At 34.9% G+C, this 21,066-nt stretch overlaps 1 protein-coding gene across 3 annotated transcripts in view; it reads right to left on the reverse strand.

Moving 5' to 3' along the window:
- Positions 1-21,066, reverse strand: part of NAALADL2 (N-acetylated alpha-linked acidic dipeptidase like 2) — a 1,067,904-nt gene that overhangs the window by 128,854 nt on the left and 917,984 nt on the right. For all 3 annotated transcript variants that reach the window (XM_058661080.1, XM_058661082.1, XM_004591287.4), the window contains one exon: positions 17,322-17,417. In XM_058661080.1, the coding sequence (XP_058517063.1) occupies positions 17,322-17,417 (96 nt within the window). The remainder of the gene's footprint in view (positions 1-17,321; positions 17,418-21,066) is intronic.

Below are 21,066 nucleotides of genomic sequence, written 5' to 3' on the forward strand. Positions count from 1 at the left end.
ATATTTGATTCTTCTCATTAGACAAATAAAATCTAGTCTTAGTATTCTTTAGGTCTATGATCTATACAGTAAAAAGAACAGCTTTATTTCTTTGGTTAGCTGCCCGGCTTCCATCTGATGTAATAACTTACTAATGATATTTTTGAAATAGAAAGCATTTGGATCTAAGAAAAGTTCTCTGGAGTGTACATGGATTGGACTAGCTATTCACGAGTAACACTAAAAGACCCAACTGAAGTGAGCACTGGAAGCATTCGCTGGCAAAGCATAAAATGTCCAAACTGTATGTGATTGGCAGATACTCAAAACCAAATTTTTTTCAGGACTCAGTAATGATTAAAATATGAAAGAAAGCAAAGCAAAGCAATCATCTGCAGAAAGCTTCATTTGAGGTGCTACCAACAAGAATAAACTGATTCCAAATTCTAATTTAACTTGTATATTTTAACAATGCAGCATGTCTAGATCTTAAAAATAGTTCAAGCATATCAGTCGCAACCATATCATGAACTTTCACATACTTCATTGTATTTTCTTGAATTACCTTTTAATTCCTCCGAAAGAATTCCTCGATGCCTGTCTTTGACACCACTTACAACTGGGAAAAGTGTAGAAGATAATCAAGTGAGAGAAACTGACCCTCTTTAGTCAACCCTGAAAGGGAAGTGGATCAGGTATTGTATAGTTTTGTCACTCCCACCTCTACAGTTCACCTGCAGGGCTTGTTGTGGTTATTGTTTGTTTTCCCAGAAATGTAACTAACTCATATAAGGTAAATCTACATACAGCAGACTTTGATATGACACAGTAGCACAAGGTAAAATGGAAAGACAAAATGTAGCAGCACTCACCACTTTGTGCTGAATGCTATTGCAAAGCTCTACTGTGGGTGCACCAGATCTAAGTAAAATCAACATTATAAAGCAATTGCTTTGCCTCTGATTGCTCTAAAGGAAATCGTACACAATAAATAGAGTACTAGCAAGTGCAAGAAATAAGAACTGGTGCCCAGAGGCTTTCTTCTTGTGGTGATGCCATAGTAACTCTCATAGCAGTTCTCTGTGGACACTCACGTAAACGCTGTGAAGGCCCATCTTGCTCACATGGGGTTTACACTGACACAGGGCTCCAGGTGCAAAGCACTTCCCAAACATTATCTGGAATCACTGTGCTTCCCTGTGAATCAAGCTTCCCTCTGATGTCTACGTAGGAAATATATCGAACAAAACTTACCCATTCTATCTTAATCTTCACAAGCAATTTGTTGTTATAACCTCCATTTCTCTATCTCAAAAGAGATTTTTGGAAATTATAACTTGTGGAATTCTCTAATCAGTCATTCAAAATGAATTTAATAAGACAAAGTAAGAAAAACTTGAACAATAATAGTATGTAAAAATTATGAGAATTATTCTTAGGTATCCATGAGCAAATGAAACTTTCAAATGACAAATCAACATGTATTCTTGAAGTTTTTGACACAAAGTTTGAGAATGTAAGTTGTACTTTAAAGATTGTAACCTTCCTTCTTTAATTCACTGATGTAGGACACATAGGTAGACTTCCAAGGTACATTGACATAGTCCATTTAGTGACAATACATATGTAGGACTGCATTTTGAATTTTAGAAATTAATATGGGCTGTTAATTTTCATAGTAAAACAATAATAATAAAATACCAATTACCTTCAACAATAAACTGTATCAACCTAATATTTTTAATAGCTGTAATGAATATTATACATTAATAAATGATTAGCATTTTACGATTTATTATGCAATGTAACAGCTTATGGTATGAAAAGCTAAGGCTAATATTTCAATTATGAATAAACATAATTTACCTTTTTGTGGAGACTCTATATGAAGACAGCAATCTTTTTAAAGGCTTATTTTATCTTTACTGAAAAGTCAGATATACAAAAAAGAGGACGGACAGAGAGGAAGATCTTCCATCCAATGATTCACTCCCCAAATGTCCACAACAATTGTACTGTGAAGATGTGAAGCCAGGAGCCAAGAGCCGACTCCGTGTCTCCCAGGTAAGTGCAGGCTTCCAAGACTTTGACCATCCTTGACTGCTTTCCCAGGCAACAAGCACGGAGCTGGATGGAAAGTGAGGCTGCCAGGATTAGAACTAGCGCCCATATGGGATCCTGGTGCATGCGCGGTGAGGACTTTAACCGCTAGGCTACCAAGCTGGACCCAGACATTTTTAATTTTATATAATTACATATGCATATATTTGTACAATTACATTTATCTCATTTATAAAATATTTCCTTAATATCAGATTTTCATTACTGATAATCAAGAAGACTAAATTCTGTAAGAGTAATCCGTAGATACAGATTAAAAGTTTATTGAACTGCAAAACTTTTTGTATGGACAGAATGACAAATTATTGACTCTCAGTCAATAATGAGTGCCTTTTCTAAACTCCCATTCAAAAATAACAGAAAACTGTGTTAAAAATAAACATTTCTAGTGTCTTTCACTACAGAGCTCAAACATCTGTAATTTTATATTAGTTAATTCCATCTTAGAATTGTTGTTACTTTTCTTCCAGTAATGGGAACTATTCCTGAAGAATCACTAAGTGAGAGTGATTGTTTTGTATATAAGACGTCTGAGATTATGTATGATAATAGGAAATCTAAACTGTGAATGAGATTCTTCTCAATAAACCTTACTTTATTTAGTCTCAAAATATGCTCCGTGATCGTTAGTTTCTGTCAGGACATATTGGGCTAACCATAATTAAACATACATCCTTTCTTTTCTTTTTTTTTAAAGATTTATTATTTTTATTACAAAGTCAGATATACAGAGAGGAGGAGAGACAGAGAGGAAGATCTTCTGTCCGATGATTCCCTCCCCAAGTGAGCCGCAACGGGCTGGTGCGCGCCGATCCAAAGCCAGGAACCTGGAACCTCCTCTAGGTCTCCGATGTGGGTGCAGTGTCCCAATGCATTGGGCCGTCCTCAACTGCTTTCCCAGGCCACAAGCAGGGAGCTGGATGGAAGTGGAGCTGCCGGGATTAGAACCGGCACCCATATGGGATCCCGGCGTGTTCAAACAAGGACTTTAGCTGCTAGGCCACGCAGCCGGGCCCCATCCTTTCTTTCGAATGAGGATATATTTATCCTTTTTTTTTCAAATGTAGACATATTTACTTCACAATTTTTAGATGTCCTTGATTGAATAACATTCTTTGTGACAGTCCAATAGTGTAGTAAATGATATTTAGTCCTCTCAATATTTGACTCTACATTCTTTTTCCCATCCCCCCAAAATATGAAACTAAGTCTATGCTTTAGTGGTTACTTTGAGAAAGCATGTATGTCTCTTCATCATTAGGAAATTAAGAAGTAAAGATACTAATTTTATCATAGTTCATATTTTTTCTGTAAAGGATAAACGCCTTAGGAAGTAAGTAAAACACGATGCTATAGAATTGAGCTGGTTGTAAGAATTTAATAAATATGTGTTCTCTAGTTCTGTCTACAGCATTACTGATGCCAATCATCCCATATCTAACATACACCTGCAATGGCTGGTGTGCTGCCATTTTCCACTGAAAAGAACCACTATGGCTTCAGCAGAGCTTGATCGGAAGTGAAGGACCATGGTCCTCAGCACTCACATGGTATCCTAGCATCGCAGGCAGTACAACACCAGCCCCAAGTATTAGTTGTTTCTCATTTCAAATTTTAATATGAGTGGAGAAGTACTACCTAGTTGCATATTTTTAATTAAAGTGCTGATAAATTAATATTTTCTGAGTTGCCTCTCATCCTTTAGTTTATCAGTCTTTTACAATAATAAACTTATTGTTCCTTATTTCTTCTAGTAATCTAAATGAACATGCTACCTACTATCTGATTAAAAGAAAATATGTGGCCTAATGAAGCTTTAGTAAATTTCATCTTACAATAAAGCAGCAACTTCTATTTCTTTTTTGTAAAATACTTTTATATTTTTCTAATTCATCCAACTTACTAATTAAATATCTGTCCATCGTGAAATACATTTGCTTTTCAAGATATGCATCAATCTTTGCTTCATACACCTGCTACTTGACACCATGGTCCTAGGTATTTAGCATGCCCATCCTAGGAAACCCAGCTGCTTTCATTCTCTTCTCTCAAAATGTAATCACTGGTCTGACATTAACAAGGTTACCATCATGACAAGAATAAAGAAAAAGTATGGAGAAAATAAGTAGTTTATCAGTCACCACAAGGCTCACAATTCTCTAAGTTTTTTTTTAAAAATGTCCACATTTAGGAGGAAGAGTGTCAGGGGAAAAAAAAGGTCTAGCTCAAAGCTAGTTTCATAGCTAAGCCACTTTGAATAATTAGTCAACAGAAGCCACCTGTTTGCTAAACAAATTCCTTGTAGAGGTCAACTCATTGTACTGACATGTGTTACCAAAACAGTCATATTTTTAGTGAAAACATGATATTTTGTGCTATAACTTAAGATTGGGACAAAATACTTGGTAATGAAGTGGTCTTCAAAGACGTTATCAATACAATCTCTACCAAATAGTCCTTAATAAGTCTAATGAATGAAAGTCACTGCTTGGGATTTGTGGGCATGGAGGCATCACTTTCCATCGGCATGGAGGGATAACTTTCACCATACCAACTGTAATCGTTCAGAGGAAATAAGGATACAAGAACAACTGTAGTCACCACAAAGCTGAATAAATGTTAGAGACTGGCACAATGATTTATAGTTAGCATTCATAATCATGACATTTATTTTGATTGATTTTTTAGATAAACAACCGAATGTGCTTTTTCAAAAACTCTAAATGATATACTTTAATCTGCTTAGGTTTCTTGAAATAGCTATACAATATATTTTGAAACTAATGTATATTATATCTAATTGAGAGAGTGGCTATGTGAAAAGTTAAGAACCCTGGATTCCAGTGGTAATACCAAGAAAAGCTGATCTTGTACAATTCATGTGTCCAGTGGAGGGAACACAGCCACTTTTTGACAACTCAAAACTCAGGACTCAAGGTGTAGGCACAATGAACATGTTTTCCAAATACAACTTGGAGCCAAGAGCTGAACTTCGTAACTAATTTATGGGAAGCCAGGAAATCTGTCAAATTGTCAGTTGGATTCTCTTTAGAGTCCTTTGATTGATGTGAGTGAAGCAAATATTGAACAGTCTCAGTAAGAAAGTACAGGTTTCTTTTTTTTTTACCTCTCTTGCTAGTGGGTAAGAAAAGGTTATAAGAAACAGCAGAAGCTTTCATTTTGCTCCATTGCCCAGATTTCAGAAAGTTACTTGCATCTGATAAACATCCTTCCATTTAAATTGATTGCAATTCTAGAGTTGTGACTAATATTTATATGTTATATTTAAGTGAAAATGCTCATGAATTGAGGCAATTATCATTTGTCATTCATGTTTTGTTCATTCATAAATTGTATATTTTTAAAATTCATGCTTGTCACATATTTTTAAACTTAATGCCAAGTCTTCTCGTAATTTCAATTCCAAATTTCATACATTTCTGTCATCACTCCCTCCATTCTTATTAAATTGTACAATAGTTGAAACAAACCACAACTAATATAATACATCTCCAGGTTCCTAAATATATATCTCTGATATTTCAATCTCAAAACCAATAATATGCAGCAGGAATACTACTGTAGTTTGAACATGATTTAGCTCTTGAACTCATTACAGTATTTAAATTTTCTCATGTATTTGTTACAGTGATTAAAAGCTGGTTATTAGGGCCAAGCACAGTAGCCTAGCAGCTGAAGTCCTCTCCTTGAACGTGTTCATGTTCCCAAATGGGTGCCGGTTCTAATCCTAGTGACCCCACTTCCCATTCAGCTCCCTACTTGTGGCCTGGGAAAGCGGTTAAGGAAGGGCCAAAGCCTTGGGATGCTGCACCGTGTGGGAGATCCGGGAGAAGCTCGTGGGGTCAGATTCGCTCAGCTCTGACTGTTGCGGTCATTTGTGGAGTGAATCATCAGACAGATCTTCTTCTCTGTCTCTCCTCTGTTCTATATATCTGCCTTTCCAAATAAATAAATAAATAAATAAATAAATAGATTTTTTTAAAGCTGATCATTACCCTAACATATCAAACACAGAAACAAAAGTATACATGCATGTGCTAAATTGAAGAACAATCTTTTATTATTATAATTATTATTTGGCCTATTTATGATAAAGAAAAATTCCTGGAACAGGAATTTGAGATTTATTTGGCAAACTACTACTCAAACTAGTCATCAAACTACTCACAAACATCTTTCCAGACTAGGACATCAGATGTCACACTGGAGTAGTTATCAAAGATGACATCACACTGAAGGTTATTTTGACAATATATATCTGCGAGCTTATCACTTTGCATTGACAACTAAGATTTGTTGATTGAAACCTGGGTCTGTGTTGAAATGGTGAACCAGTGCATGTGGTTAAGTAAATTATTTATCAAATTTAAGAAAATAGAATCCTTTATACATCAATGAAATGAAGTAAAAAATTTAAATATCCCATGCACCAGAATGAAATTAAAATATATCTTCACAATAACCAGAATGCTAGCCCTAAAATGTTTTTAATAGTTTCATGTCTTGAATTTTAAGTTTCAATTAAAAATTTTACTTGTTTATGAACTACTTTTACAGTTACATATGCTCACTGAGTGTCATGTTTGGAGTGCCTCTCAAATCAGTGATTCTCTGAATTTTCTAAGGATCACCACCTCTTTAAATGTAGAGGCTTGTCACGATAAGCATTTGAGGTCTAGGTTAGCCAATAGCATTTTCTCATCTGTCAAATCCAATCAATTCATAGTGGCCAACTAAGGTGATACTGAGAGAATGACTGATTTCCAGGGTGAATATGGTGATTATGTTCAGAGTCTACCAGGGGATCTGGAAGATACAAGCTTGATGAATACAATGACCTAGTTTAACCCTTTTAGCCCGTTTTTTTTAAAAAAGAATTATTTATTTTTATTACAAAGTCAGATATACAGAGAGGAGGAGAGATAGAAAGATCTTCGGTCAGATAATTTACTCCTTAAGTGACCACATTGGCCGGTGCTGTGCTGATCCGAAGCCAGGAGCCAGGAGCTCCTCCAGGTCTCCCACACGGGTGCAGGGTCCCAAGGCTTTGGGCCATCCTTGACTGCTTTCCCAGGGCATAAGCAGGGAGCTGGATGGGAAGTGGAGCTGCCGGGATTAGAACTGACACCAATATAGGAGTCAGGCACTTTCAAGGTGAGGACTTTAGCTGCGAGGCCACCGCGCCAGGCCCGATTTTACCCTTCTTAAGTCTATTGACATGTGGTAAAACGCTAGGTGTGATGCACTTAACTGAGTTCATTTTATGACTGTGTTGTGTGATTCACTTTATTCTTATTTTTCCCGTTGCTTAGCACAGGTTCTGCATGTGCTAAGCTACTATTTCTTACTATTGCGAGGGTAGAGGGTACCATTACCATAATTTGTAGCATGGTTCTGAGACTGTCTCTGCAGCACCTCTGATTACTGTATGACTCACATTATTTTGCAGAAATGAGACTGACCTCTACTCCCTAGAGTCCCCCTATCTTCCCCACTGTGATTAATTTAGGTAAGCCAGGTTTAGCGCTTTCAGCAAAGCTATTTGCATGGTTGAAAAATATCATTTAAAATACAGGCTAGGACCAATTTAGACCTCTAGGGGGGTGGTCAATTTTGCTGAAAAACGAAATCCTTGTTCTGAAAAACGTCATCAGAAGAGAGGTCCTTTCTTGATCTGACAAGCTTATATGCACATGATTCCAGAAACGGTTGACAGAATTTTTTTTTTCTTTTATAATGGAATTTCACTGGTAAATATCCAATATAAATAACAGTGGAACTGAATGTAGCAGAGTAAGTGGATCCAGAATGGTGTTTGAAGCATTTTTGAAGTGTGCCTCTTTTAGATTTAACCATTACATGAGTCAAGAAAACTGATTTATTTTTATTAAACAATACCACATGTAAGTCTTTGTTAACAACAACAAAAAGATTCCAACTGATACGTACTTTTTAAATTTCAATGTTTTACATCACATCATATCATCTTAAATTAAGGCAAACATGTGGTATTTAACCTTTTGGGATTGGCTCATTTCCCTTAGCATTATGGTTTCCAGTTTGGCCCATTTGGCCACAAGGAACTGCATTTTGTTTTTTTTAATAGCTGAGTAGTATTCCATGGAGTAGATGAACCATAGCTTTCTTATCCAATCCTCTGCTGATGGGCATTTTGGCTGCTTCCATGTTTTTGCAATTACTGATTGTGCTGCTATGAACATAGGAGTGCATGTTGGTTTCTCATAAAACAAGTGTTCTGGATATATTCCTAGGAGTGCTATTGCTGGATCATACGGTATGTTGATTTTGAGTTGTTTGAATGTTCTCCATACTGATTTCCATAGAGGCTGTACCAGCCTGCAGCCCCACCAGCAGTGGAGTAGGGTTCCCTTTTCCCCGCAACCTCGCCAACAAGTGTTGTTGGTGCTTTTAAAAAAAAAAAATTTTCAATGTTTGAAATTTTGTAGATAAGACTGCTTATACATAAACACACACAAATTTACATGCACACACTTTTATGCACAGACACATACTCAGAGAACTTTTCTTGCCACATACACACACATGTTCATACACAGCACGGCCCCAAAAGGGTCATCTTAAATTTCTAATATGAATAATTATTCATGGATTTTAATTTTTACAACAAAACAGAATTATCTACTAATATTATCATAAACTTCTTAAAATACTTTCAACATAATTTAGAGCTTAATCAGGGAATACTAGTGAGGATGTTTACACTAAACACCAGCATTAATTACTTCCTATCAAATGACATTTGTGTCTGTTTATTTGCATGTTAGCATAGGTTCATCTCTCATTTCAGGCTCCTACAGAAGTAATGGGTACAGTTTCCAAGAAGTATCATCGGTAGAATTTATTATAACAAACTAGATAAGACTACATTAGGTTATATCAGATATTCTTAAATATTAGATACCAAATGGAACTTTTAAATCTTCTTAATATACATAGTTTATATTTGCACAGCATGTTTCACATGGGCAATTGATTTTCCTACTAGAGGTTAAGCTGTTATCGATCTTTCTTCTTGTTGTCTTTGTGCATTTACAATGTTTTGAGAATAGTATTATCAGGAAACATTGTCAAAATACAATGCCTTCTTCAAAGTGTGGAAGAAATGCAAAAATTAACAAAACTAACTTTCAACTTGTTGCTGAGTTCCTAAAATACGGAAAATGCTTATTTAGAGTGTGCAAAATTCAGAAATTCTTTAAAGTTAGTTTATGGAATGGCGCTAGCCATTCCTGAACTATATATGTAAATTTGCTGAAAAGGTTTGTTGTTTCTTTCACTGACTGGCACAATAACTGCAGGTGATTACAGGACTTGTTTTAAATTAACATGAATAGTATATCCAGATTCTGTTAAAACTGCATTAAAGGGGTGTTGTGGCAAAAGAATATAGGCTACAGCTTGTTAATATCAGCGTTGCATGTGTTCCAGTTCAAGATCTGGCTATTCTATTTAATATGCAAACCCCCATGGCCTTCACCGTGGCATAGTGGGATGGATTGCTGCCTGCCGCATCTGCACCCCACTTAGATCTAAGTGCCTGGGAAAGCAGTGGAGGATGGCACAGGTGCTTGCATCATGCACTGTGTGGCAGACCATAAAGAAACTCGTGGTTCTTGACTTAGGCCTAGCTCAGTTTTGGCTGTATCTGCAATTTGGGGAGTGAACCAGAGATGGAAGTTTTCCTCTCTGATTCACCCTCTTTTTCAAATAGATGAAATAAAATATATCTTTTAAAAAGATGATTCAGCTCCCTAATAATACTCCTGGGAAAATCAGGAGGAAGATGGCTCAAATACTCACAACCCAGGACCTACATAACAGACCAATGAGTGTTCTAGGCTCTTGTCTCTTGGCATCAGATTGTTCCATGCCCAGTGTGAACCAAGCAAAGAAGAATCTGCCTCTCCCTCTGTCTATGCAACTCTGACATTCAAATAAAGAAAATTCATTCTTCTTAGAAATTATTTGAATTTCTGCATAGTTGATTAGGGCGATAAGTGTCAAGGGTTATAACAATGTGGGTGAGACCATTATTTCCACATTTTTTTCCCCTGCCTATATCTGGGGGGAAAGGGACAGACGCTACACCCAGCCTCCCAAATGCCTCTGTACCCTGCGATGGAGGACAGCCACCCGCACCACCTAGAAAATAAATTCTTCAAGATGCAAAGATAGATTTTATGGGCCTGGTGCAATGGCTCAATAGGCTAATCTTCCCCTTTCAGGTGATGGGATCCCATATGGGAGCCATTTGGTGTCCTGGCTGCTCCACTTCCAAACCAGCTCCCTGCTTGTTGCTTAGGAAAGCACTGAAGGACAGCCTAAAGCCTTGGGACCCTGCACGCACAAGGAAGACCCAGAGAAAACACCTGGCTCCTGGGTTCTGGACAGCTCAGCTTTGGCTATTGCGACCATTTGGGGAGTGAACTAGAAGACAGATCTTTCTCTCTGTCTCTCCTATTTTCTGTAGAATTGTCTTTCCAATAACAATAAATATTTATAAAAATCAATCTTTATGAATGTATAAATCAAAATATATATTTCAAAATAACAATTTTGCTAATCTTTTGGATTATAACGCTTTGAACATGTAAAAATCTGAGAAAAAATGTCTACTTTGATAATTATCTTGTATTTGAAAAGTGTGTCATATTTGCACAATTTCAAATTATGTAATAATTAAATACTGAGAAATTTTTAAAAGATAGAGAAATTGATAGCACAAGGATAGTTTTAGAAACTGTATTTCCTAGTATAATAAAAGCCAATGTATCAAATTCTCCAAGCAAATAGCAATATAATCAATACAATCCTTAATTTCAGTAAAATCTTTTGAATATAATTGTACATATACACTGAAGAAAATCCATGTACAGTATTTCTTTTTCAAAATGTGAAGGATTTATTTTAATATATCATTCACTCCCTTGGTAGCTTTGGTTCCAAATAATGAATATTGGTTCATTACAAACTTCCATTCATTATATGGTATTTGTATTAAAAATAAATACTTGGGTTAGTATTTAATTTAGGTTAAACCATGAAAATAAACAGTTTAGATCTCTGTGGATATGTTTTGCAACTAATACCAGTAACTTGCAAACTTTTTTTTTAATTAAAATCTAGAAGTTCTAAATCCATAGCTTCACTAGTGCCTCAAACATGTAACACAGGTCAGTAAAGAATAGTGTTCAACACCCTTTTCTTAAAGAAAATATGGCATTTATATATTTTACCCAAACAATGTATCAATAGTAGAGGTACCTGAGAGACACTCAGAGTTGCTCATTCTGATTAGAAATCACAGCTCAATTTCCTATGCATTTAAAAAATATACTAAAAATTTCTACTAGTTACAAAAATACAACATAGCTTACAAATTTAAAAAAATTCAGTGAAACACTGAAATTCTTTTTTTTTCCTCTTCTTTTTAAGGCTCCTTTGGAATGGCATCCCAAGAAAAGCTAATAATTTTATGAATGCCTCTCTGCGCTATAGTTATTAAAATGAATTCATTATTTTAGGCATTTTGTAACTATTATATGACTGACACGATCATGTCAGAAAATTATGCTGCAGTAATAGCATGTTAAAATAATTGCAATTTTGTATGTCATAGTCATGCATTTAAAGTAATGTTAACAAATACAATTTATTGTTACAATTAACCTGAAATTATAACAGACATCCAACCACATGCAATTAATAGTAATCAAAATGGCTTAAAGTTAGCATTAAACATTTTTCTTCACTCAAGACAAAATCACTAATTATTTATTCACAACACTACAAAACTGAATGAAAATTTGTGGTTACAAAGCAAGTGGTAATGTAGTTATATTGCTATAATGCAAACTCTAAAAAAAATGGTAACCTTGACTTCTAAGTTATATATAAATATTGCCTTACACTTAAAATTCAATTCCCTTTAATATTGTCTGCACAAACACAGTGGGAATAAATACAGTTTTTCTGTTATTTTCTCTTTGTTAATCTGTTGTAAATAGTCTTAAGATCCTGATTAAACACAATATTAATGGAGGAAGAAATCCAATACCAGCATTTAGGAAAGTCCAATATTGTCAATATTTTGTATACAACATTGAATACTCATAACAATGAAGAAATTGCTTCTTTTACTGTGGTGGGGGGAAAGATGAAAGCTCCACCACACCAGTGTTTTCTTAAAAAGTTTACAAGCAGAATCAAATAACCTTTGCGTTTCTATGGTACCAAATGTAAAGAATATTTGTTTTATATTTAAGGACTTAGAACATTTAGGGTGTCAAATGGAATACACCATCAGTACATTAATAAAATGCTCAGTGAGCTTTAGTTGGACTCACAAATACACTGTGCTTACATTGATTTGTTGGAAAGGCAGATCAGAGTAAGGGAGAGAAGGAGAGATACACAGAAAAATATTACATTTGCTTGCTCACTCTCCAAACTGGCACAGCAGCTGGAGCTGAGTTGATCCGAGGCCAGGAGCCAGGAACTTCTTACTGGTCTTCCACATAGGTGCAGGGTCCCAAGATGCTTTGGGTCATACTCTGCCGCTGTCCCAGGCCATAAGCTGGGAACTGGAAGGGAAGTGGAGCAGGCAGGACTTGAACTGGCACCCATATGAGTTCCCAGCATTTGCAAGGTAAGGCTTGACCCAATTGAGCCCCTGTGCTAGGCCCATTCACCTGGAATTTTAAAGAGTTTGTCCTCTACATGTGGCTAACAAGATTTGGGTATGTATTAGGGATGTTTATGTGTGTACATGGGAATCTCCCACCATCATCAGTTTGGTGTCTATTAAGGACAGAATTTTGGTGATAAATACACTTAGTAAAATACATCATGTATTATTAAAGCATATCAAATCTAAAATAAATATAAGACATTACATTTCTCAAAAGTAAAGAAATGAGTAACAAGCAACAGAATCTCTTCACTGAGAACAGCAAAACACAGAACATAATGCAGAAAGCACAACAGGCATACCAGCAAGAGGAACCCAGGTAAAAAGTCCAGAGAATGGGTTCAAAAGTTACAGACAATGAGATAAAGAGCTTCTGCTTCTAAAATTGCATTCTCTGTCATTTTGCTGTTGTCCTTTGTGAGAGAAATGTTGCCAGAATAATCTTCTGTTTTACTGGTGATGATGAATTAAAACAAAAAATCCATGCTAACAGAGCAGCTACCGACATATGTGGTTTTCACACAGGTGTATTGTGGTGAATTCCACAGAGAAACTAAATTGCTTACTCATTTGATTGAAGTTATTTTCTTAATTTAAATCCACATGTGGCTAGTGGTTAGTATATTTCACAGGGCATTTCTAGTTCCTATTTGTTTCTGAAGTATTCACATCAAATGTCCAACTGCCTCTTTTATCTATCTACCTAGATGACACATGGAACTCCAAAACCTAACCTATCCAGTGTAACACTCATTGTCCTTTTCTCCAAATCAGTTAACAATCTAGTTAATAATTGTATTCAATAATACCAACAATGACTAAGGTAGCTATATTGAAATTCTCTATTGTCTCTTCACTCTATTTCACAGGTCATACATTATATAACCAGTCTTTCAGTCTTGAAACTGGACTCCAATCTATCTTCCATTTTCAAATTACATGTCATTATTACACATTATCACCAGCTAATGATCTTAAAGTACTCTCAGGGGAAAGCCACTGAGATTTGGAAAAAGCTTGAATTACTTAAATCCCATCATGCCTCTTGTAAGTGACTTTTTCAAATCTCATAAGCAGAGTTTAAACTCCCAACTTCTCCCCTTCCACATTTTGCACACGTCACCAATTGGGTATTCTTCCCTTAAAGGAATCTTTTAAAAGATTCATTAGCCTGGTTTACTCCCTTGGCTGTCCTGTTGCATGTGAACTGTTTCTATCATGCTCATGTCTTACCAGCTTACACAGACTGATAAGTTACTAATAAAAACATATGAGCTAAATGTTGACAATTTAGAAACATAACTGGGAAAATCCAAAGAATAAAGACAAATAAGCCTATTTCAAAACATGAATCTCTGATGATACTCTTCATTCACTAAAGGATTAAGCAGGTAGGATTTTTACTAGCATTTTATCACATTTTTGTCTTTGAAAGAATTAGTTCATTTTTATGATTTCTAAAAGCACAAGTGCTCTGGGTTTCTTTTTTCATGTAATTATAGAGAATAAGAAAAGCATCATTCACATCCACATAGCCTGAGTTGCCCTTCAGCAGCTTTATAGTGTGTCACCTGACTGTCACAGCAGCATTGATAAATTACACCTTTTGGCATCAATATTGAGTCTCATTCATTACTTTCACGCTTTATATCAAAAAGACAAATGCCAAGACAAATTCAAACTTTGTAAAAAAAAATCAGGACAGCATGAAAAAATATTTTTCAGGGATTTAGGGTTTATACTTTTATGTATTAGTGTGTGTAGAGGTTTATTTACCTATAAATATAGTTTCATTTCAGCAAAACAATATAAAAAATGTCTAATACAAATAAATTAAATTTTAATTTCATGAAAAATTAGACTTACAATGAAAATACATCATCTACATAAATACATATATATCGCATTGACTTACACAATATATATGACTATGCCACAGTGCTATACCAAATGCACATTTTTACTGGGAAAAATAAAGCATATTATCTTTAATATTTTAATTACTTCTATTTTTGGAAATAATATTTAATTAGTATAATACCGATCATTGTTTTATATAAATCTACCCTAATTGAGAATTGAGAATTTGTATCTACCTAGTTTCTTTTTAAAAACTGTTTTCTCAGCAGTGTCACACTAAGATATGGAATACAGTGTCAAACTATTGATATATGCTGCCATAATATTATTATCTTAGTGAAACAGAAATTTTCTGAAGGTCTCAACTCTCCATAAATTAAATTTAGATTCCATTTGTGTACATTATTACTATATTTTTAACATTTAGGTTAATGCGGCTACATGTTTTCATATCTTTGTTAAACACACACACACACACACACACACACACACACACACCTGTTTTGACCTCCCAGAATCCCACTGAGCGGGCATTCTGAGCATGCTTTTTTTTTGTGTAGAAAATAAAACAAGCTCCTAGAAAATAACATAACGGTTTCATAGTCAAGATAAAAGTAAAAACCACACCGCATGTTTCCTAGGCATCTACTAAGGTCATTTGTTTTTATACATGTTTTAATTTTGTCAAATTTTACAGAAATTTTGGCCTTCAAAACAAATAACATTTAATATCTTCTATAGCTGCCAGGTGTTTTTTTCACTTATGAAAGAAAAAAAACACTGAATTTGCCAAGCATAATATCTTGCCCTGACCAGTATCTACAAAACCAGTGCAGGCAGACAGGGTGATCAGAAAGATACAGTCAGCAGTGAGAGGTGTATGTGATCCCAAAAAGAAACACAACTTTTGCTTCTGCAGTTGAGCAAATTTTATCATGTTCACGGAAAGAATGTTTTTGTTATCTGTTCACTTAGATAATGGAATACGTTTTTACACTTCAAACGTATTTTTAAGCACATGTCATCAAATTTGTATCTTCTCTCAAGAGGCCTCTTTGTTTCACAGTAAACACTGACCTCTTATAAATATTCATGGCATGTCATACATGTATTGCCATCCTTCCTGATCCAACATACAGCATGCTTGTAGGAAATGGATTTGTAAGCATAGCCAAGATGTCAGACAAGAACATCGAAGCTAGCATTTTCTCTGGCTAGCAATTTTGCATACTAGAAACTATGAAGTAAACAGTCTCAAGTTGCCCTTTCCAACAGAATACACGATTTCTCAGATCCTTATGAAAGTAGAGGAAGCTAGAAAAAATATTTTTATTCCCATTGCTTTAAACATTTTAATGCCTTTGTTCAAAAACAAATAAATGTAAGCTGTAAATATTCAAAATACCTGAATGAATATAATTGATATAAATACATTTATGTGCTCATGATTGTACACATTTACCTATCTATTATCTATCACCAAACATTTGGGATTCAGTTGGATTTCCAATGCAAAAGCTGTACTTTGGAGCCATACCTACTTTGCTATCTCTAGCTACTAAATGATGATCTAAAGATTATAAGCTACATCTTGGAATTTGGAAGGATTAGAAAGGAAAATGGAATAAATATGTAATTAAGATTCAAATATTTTGAGTTTAGAAGAATTCTTGAAGTAAAATATAGTTCAATCTATTATTTTGAATGTTTGGAAAAATCTTCACACAATCCTTACATGACAGAGACAGGCATTACTTTGGGTATATATATTCTGAGTTCGTTCTATTGTCCTTCCCTGAACTCAATTCATTTTATATCACTTCCTGTTTTTAAGAAAAACAGCCTTTTAAACTTTCACCAAGATTTGAAAATGATTAAACCTTTGGAATAAGCATACATAAATATGGATTATTTCAATGTTACTGAAATGACGATATACTCTACAAACTGTATCCCCAAAAGGTGAGTTATGACAAGTTAAATAAATATTGGTAGATATAAAAAATTTCTATGCTGTCATTTCAGTAAATTTATTTGTTTCACGTTGTGAAACTTAATTTCTTTATATACAAAACTTACATTTAGGAGAATACAGTGAAAATGTAAGTATTCTCCCCATGGTTTAGAAACATCTCTTATAAAAGCAATCTCCATATTAAAAGAGCACAATTTTAACTGATACTGAAATCAAGAACAAATTTATACCTTAAATACCGAGTCAAAACTAAAGACAGGTAGATTCAGAAATATTTTTGTATCACCCTTAATTCAAAGGAGTGTTCTGTGTTTGGGAAAATACCATAAAACCACATTGAGAAGTGAGAAAAGATGAGTTGTATAGTAAGGATCTATTTTTATCACAATTCAATACTTTTAGATCCGCATGTTCTTGAAACAGTTGCTTATAATCTGTAATCACTTACAAAATAGTAGGGTAGGTATATTAAAGTGCTTTCTAGCTTATGTAACAGAGGAACACACAAACAGATAAACTTAATTTTACAGATAACTGGTTGATTTCCTTCTCCTCTTATACCAAAGGGGTGGGGTGGGAGAGGGAAAAGGACAAAACATTTCCATTCTTTTCAGGAAGACGTTTCTTCCCTACCTTAGTGATAGATTCATGAAGGTTGAAAAAAGGATCCATTTCTTCAATGCTTCGTGAACGTCTCAGAAAAAGGGCTTCAGAGAGAAAACTTGGACTCTAAGGTAAATATAAACAAGAAAAGAAGCATTTGAAAAACTCATAAGTGATTTTGCTCTTAAAGTGTTGGTTGAATAATGTTAAAGATTCAAAAGGACTCTAAATGACCTTAAGCTATGTATAGATGGTAGCTTTCATTTTGCTGATCTAATTACCCATATTTACCAACAAAAATGGGTAGAACTCTATAACACTTGTCATTATGTATAGTTGGTACCAAATGTTTTCGTAACAAAGAAATAATTCTTGCATCTCTCCCATTTTTTCCCAAAATGCAGATTTACAGTACTTTGACTACAAAATCCATATCTAAAATTGCTTCTACATGTCATAAATAATAAATGATAGAATGAATTGTTTTTGACAAATTTAATCACCTAGAAACATGTAAGTGAATATGCATGATATTTCAAATATTGCCAAACTTCTAAACAATACTTAGATTCCAGTGTATTTTGGGTAGAACTACCATATGGCTTTATATGCTGCCAATAAAGTCAAACCATATTGCATCAGAATTATAATGTTAGGATGGTTAAAAATAAATCACTCTACTCATGCTATTCTTACAGGTGAAGCCAAATTGCAAAAAACAAGAGACACAAGATACTGAAATGTAATTGTTTAAAGCAATACCCTTTAGGTAGGTCATGCAGACAAAATTTCTTAAACTACTTCTTGGATCATCCACTCCTTAAAATAACAGTGTGAGTTCCTGGAGCTGAGCACAATAGCCTAGTGGCTAAACTCCCTGAACTGCATGCACCAGGCTCTCATATGGGCATTGTTTCTGATCCTGGTGGTCCAGCTTCCCATCCAGCTCCCTGCTTGTGTCCTAGCAATGCAGTGGAGGATGGCCGAAAGCCTTGGGACCCTGCACCCACATGGGACACCCAGAGGAGATGTGAGCTTCTGCCTTTGGATTGGTGTAGATCTGGTCATTGAGGCTGCTTGGGGAGTGAATAATTGGATGGAAGATCTTCGTTTCCATCTCTCCTCCTCTCTGTATATCTGACTTTATAATAAAAATGAATAATCTTTAAAAAAAAAACGAATTGTGCATTCCTGTCACTGGCCTCTCTGCTTGTGATGCACCTGAGAGGCAGTGGGGGACCTTTTCATTCCTGGTGCCCCCACACACTCAGGAGACCTGGCTGACATTCCCAGCTGCTGGTTTCAGTCTCAGTCCTACCTGTGGTAGTTATTTGGGGAATGAGCCAGCAGATGAAACATTTCTCTCATTCTCTTTCCCTCTTAACTCCCCTGTTCCCTTTCTTTCTCATGCTTTCAAGTTTATTAGAATAAACACGCATTAAAATATATTCTTAATTATATTATAAAAAATTTACTTGAGAACTTTAAGGAGCAAGTTTATTGGTTTAGAAAACAGAATATTTGAGAGGATATAGATGTGTGGATAGATCAATGAACATAGAAAATCTTTCTAAAACTATCATGAAGTTGATACGCTTAATCTAATGTACACCTAAACTAAAAAGTAAACACAGGGCTCGGCAGTGTGGCCTGGTGGCTAAGGTCCTTGCCTTGATCCCATATGGCTGCTGGTTCTAATCCCGGCAGCTCCACTTCCTCTCTATCTCTCCTCCTCTCAGTATATCTGACTTTGTAATAAAAATAAAATAAATCTTTTTTAAAAAAGTAAATACATTGAGGTTGAATTCTGTTAATACTATTTATGAGAACTATCTAACAACAAAACAGACTAATTTGAATGTGTCAATGGGATGGAAGAGAAAATTGAAATCATGCTGGCATTCTGTGATTAAAAAAAGGATGTGGGCTGCTCAAGCAAAGTAATTCCACCTCCCTACATACTAGACAGTTCTATGACAAACTGAACTTCCTACAATGGGAAATCCTGAAGCCAAACTAAATTACCCCAGCATATACTCAGTTTTGAAAAATTAAACCATGATTGTCCTCTGTAGTGTACGTTCCCAGACAAAATGTTAATGAAAGTACATTTCAAATCCTTGCATCAGTTTGTCCATCAATCTGAAACTAATTTGAAAGAAACTCTACATGCTTTGTACAATTAGTTTGTTTGGAAAACTTGTCATAGAATTCATGTGGCCCAGATTTGTACCCTCATATGTACTGTTCTTTAACATCTTCATTTTGACAACCTGTTAAGCCCAGCTTAAACTCTTTCCCTTACAGATTCAAAGTTTGACGTTCTCACCATCAGTATCTCAAAACATGACACATATGAAGAGTTAGGACAATAGAGACACAGCCAGTTAAGTGATAATGATGTCATCGTGTACTAACTAGTATAGGTCCCAATTCTTACAGGGAGATGGCAGGCGAAAATGAGTCAGAGATGGTATAAACCAAGCAGCATCAAAGATTCCAAGAAAATCACCTGATCTAGACAAGAGGCATAGAATAGATTTTTCCAGACCATAGAAGAAACCAACCTCAATTACTCAAGAACAAGACAATGTGTTTCTGTTGTTTAGGTTACCCAATTTGGGGTGTTTTGTTACAATAAACCAAGGCAAGTAGTACCCCTAGTCAAAGTAGTAATCTCCCTCACTAGGCTAAGCCTACTAAAGTTAACCTCACCTATAAGCAGATGATTCCAGAGTTATTGGAACACAGGTTAAAAACATTATCTTTTCCACTTAATCAGAAGTAACATTAAGAAACTTTTATAATATATATCTACTGTCTATTTGCAAGTAGGAATCAATTAATGCCTGCATTATTTTCATACTACACAGCTACCCAATATGAAAGATCATCATAGGTCTAAATACTGTGTGTTTGAATTGACAAAGATTATCCTTCCACTTTTTGTTCTAATTTCCTATGAACCTGTCGACTTCCCCTAAGCAGCATAAACAAAATGCACATTTAATGATATAGCCAAAAAATTTAGAGTGACCTATATGCATTTTCTTCATTGCAATATTCTGTTCAGCCATAAGAGAAAATACATAGCAAAACTTGAATTTAATACATGAAATTAAAATGCATGTAAGGTTTTAAATGGCACTGACATTCATAGTGAGCTAATCTGAGGAAAAGGCAATTATAGACATAATTTCAGAAACATAGCCTTCTCATCATTATTCAAATTATAAAAAATCTGACCTAATGAGGAGTTTAAATAGGAATTTAAACATTCAAGAATCAAATGTGGAATAATAGCATCACATTATTTTCTGAATATACTCATTTTTTATATCTCAATTAATTTTTGATGTTTTAAAGAATTCCATACCTATTTGTTTAATTGAAAATATTCTCAGAACCTTTATGGTTCTGATTAAGTATATTAACTTTAGAATTGGAAATGACCTAGCAAATCCTAATTAAATCCAAGTGTACAACTTGAAACATGGAAAAAAGCAAATGATTAAATTACAAAGTCACAAAACAGCTGTTTAAAAATTAATACTAGAAATCACCTATGTGTGTGTGTTATGTGTATTGCATGTAGGTGCTCCTTAAACATTTTGTCATTTCTTCAAGGTAATTCTGGGATGCGGGTATAAATTGTAATGTTCTTATTAAAAAATATGAGTCATTCCAATTAATCCAGATTTCAGTCTTTAAGATGAAATAATTCACTAAGACCCACTATTCATAATTTAGAGTTACTCCCAGCTCATCTTCCATA

Source organism: Ochotona princeps, chromosome 3 (assembly GCF_030435755.1).
Source record: "Ochotona princeps isolate mOchPri1 chromosome 3, mOchPri1.hap1, whole genome shotgun sequence".
Classification (NCBI taxonomy): Eukaryota; Metazoa; Chordata; class Mammalia; order Lagomorpha; family Ochotonidae; genus Ochotona; species Ochotona princeps.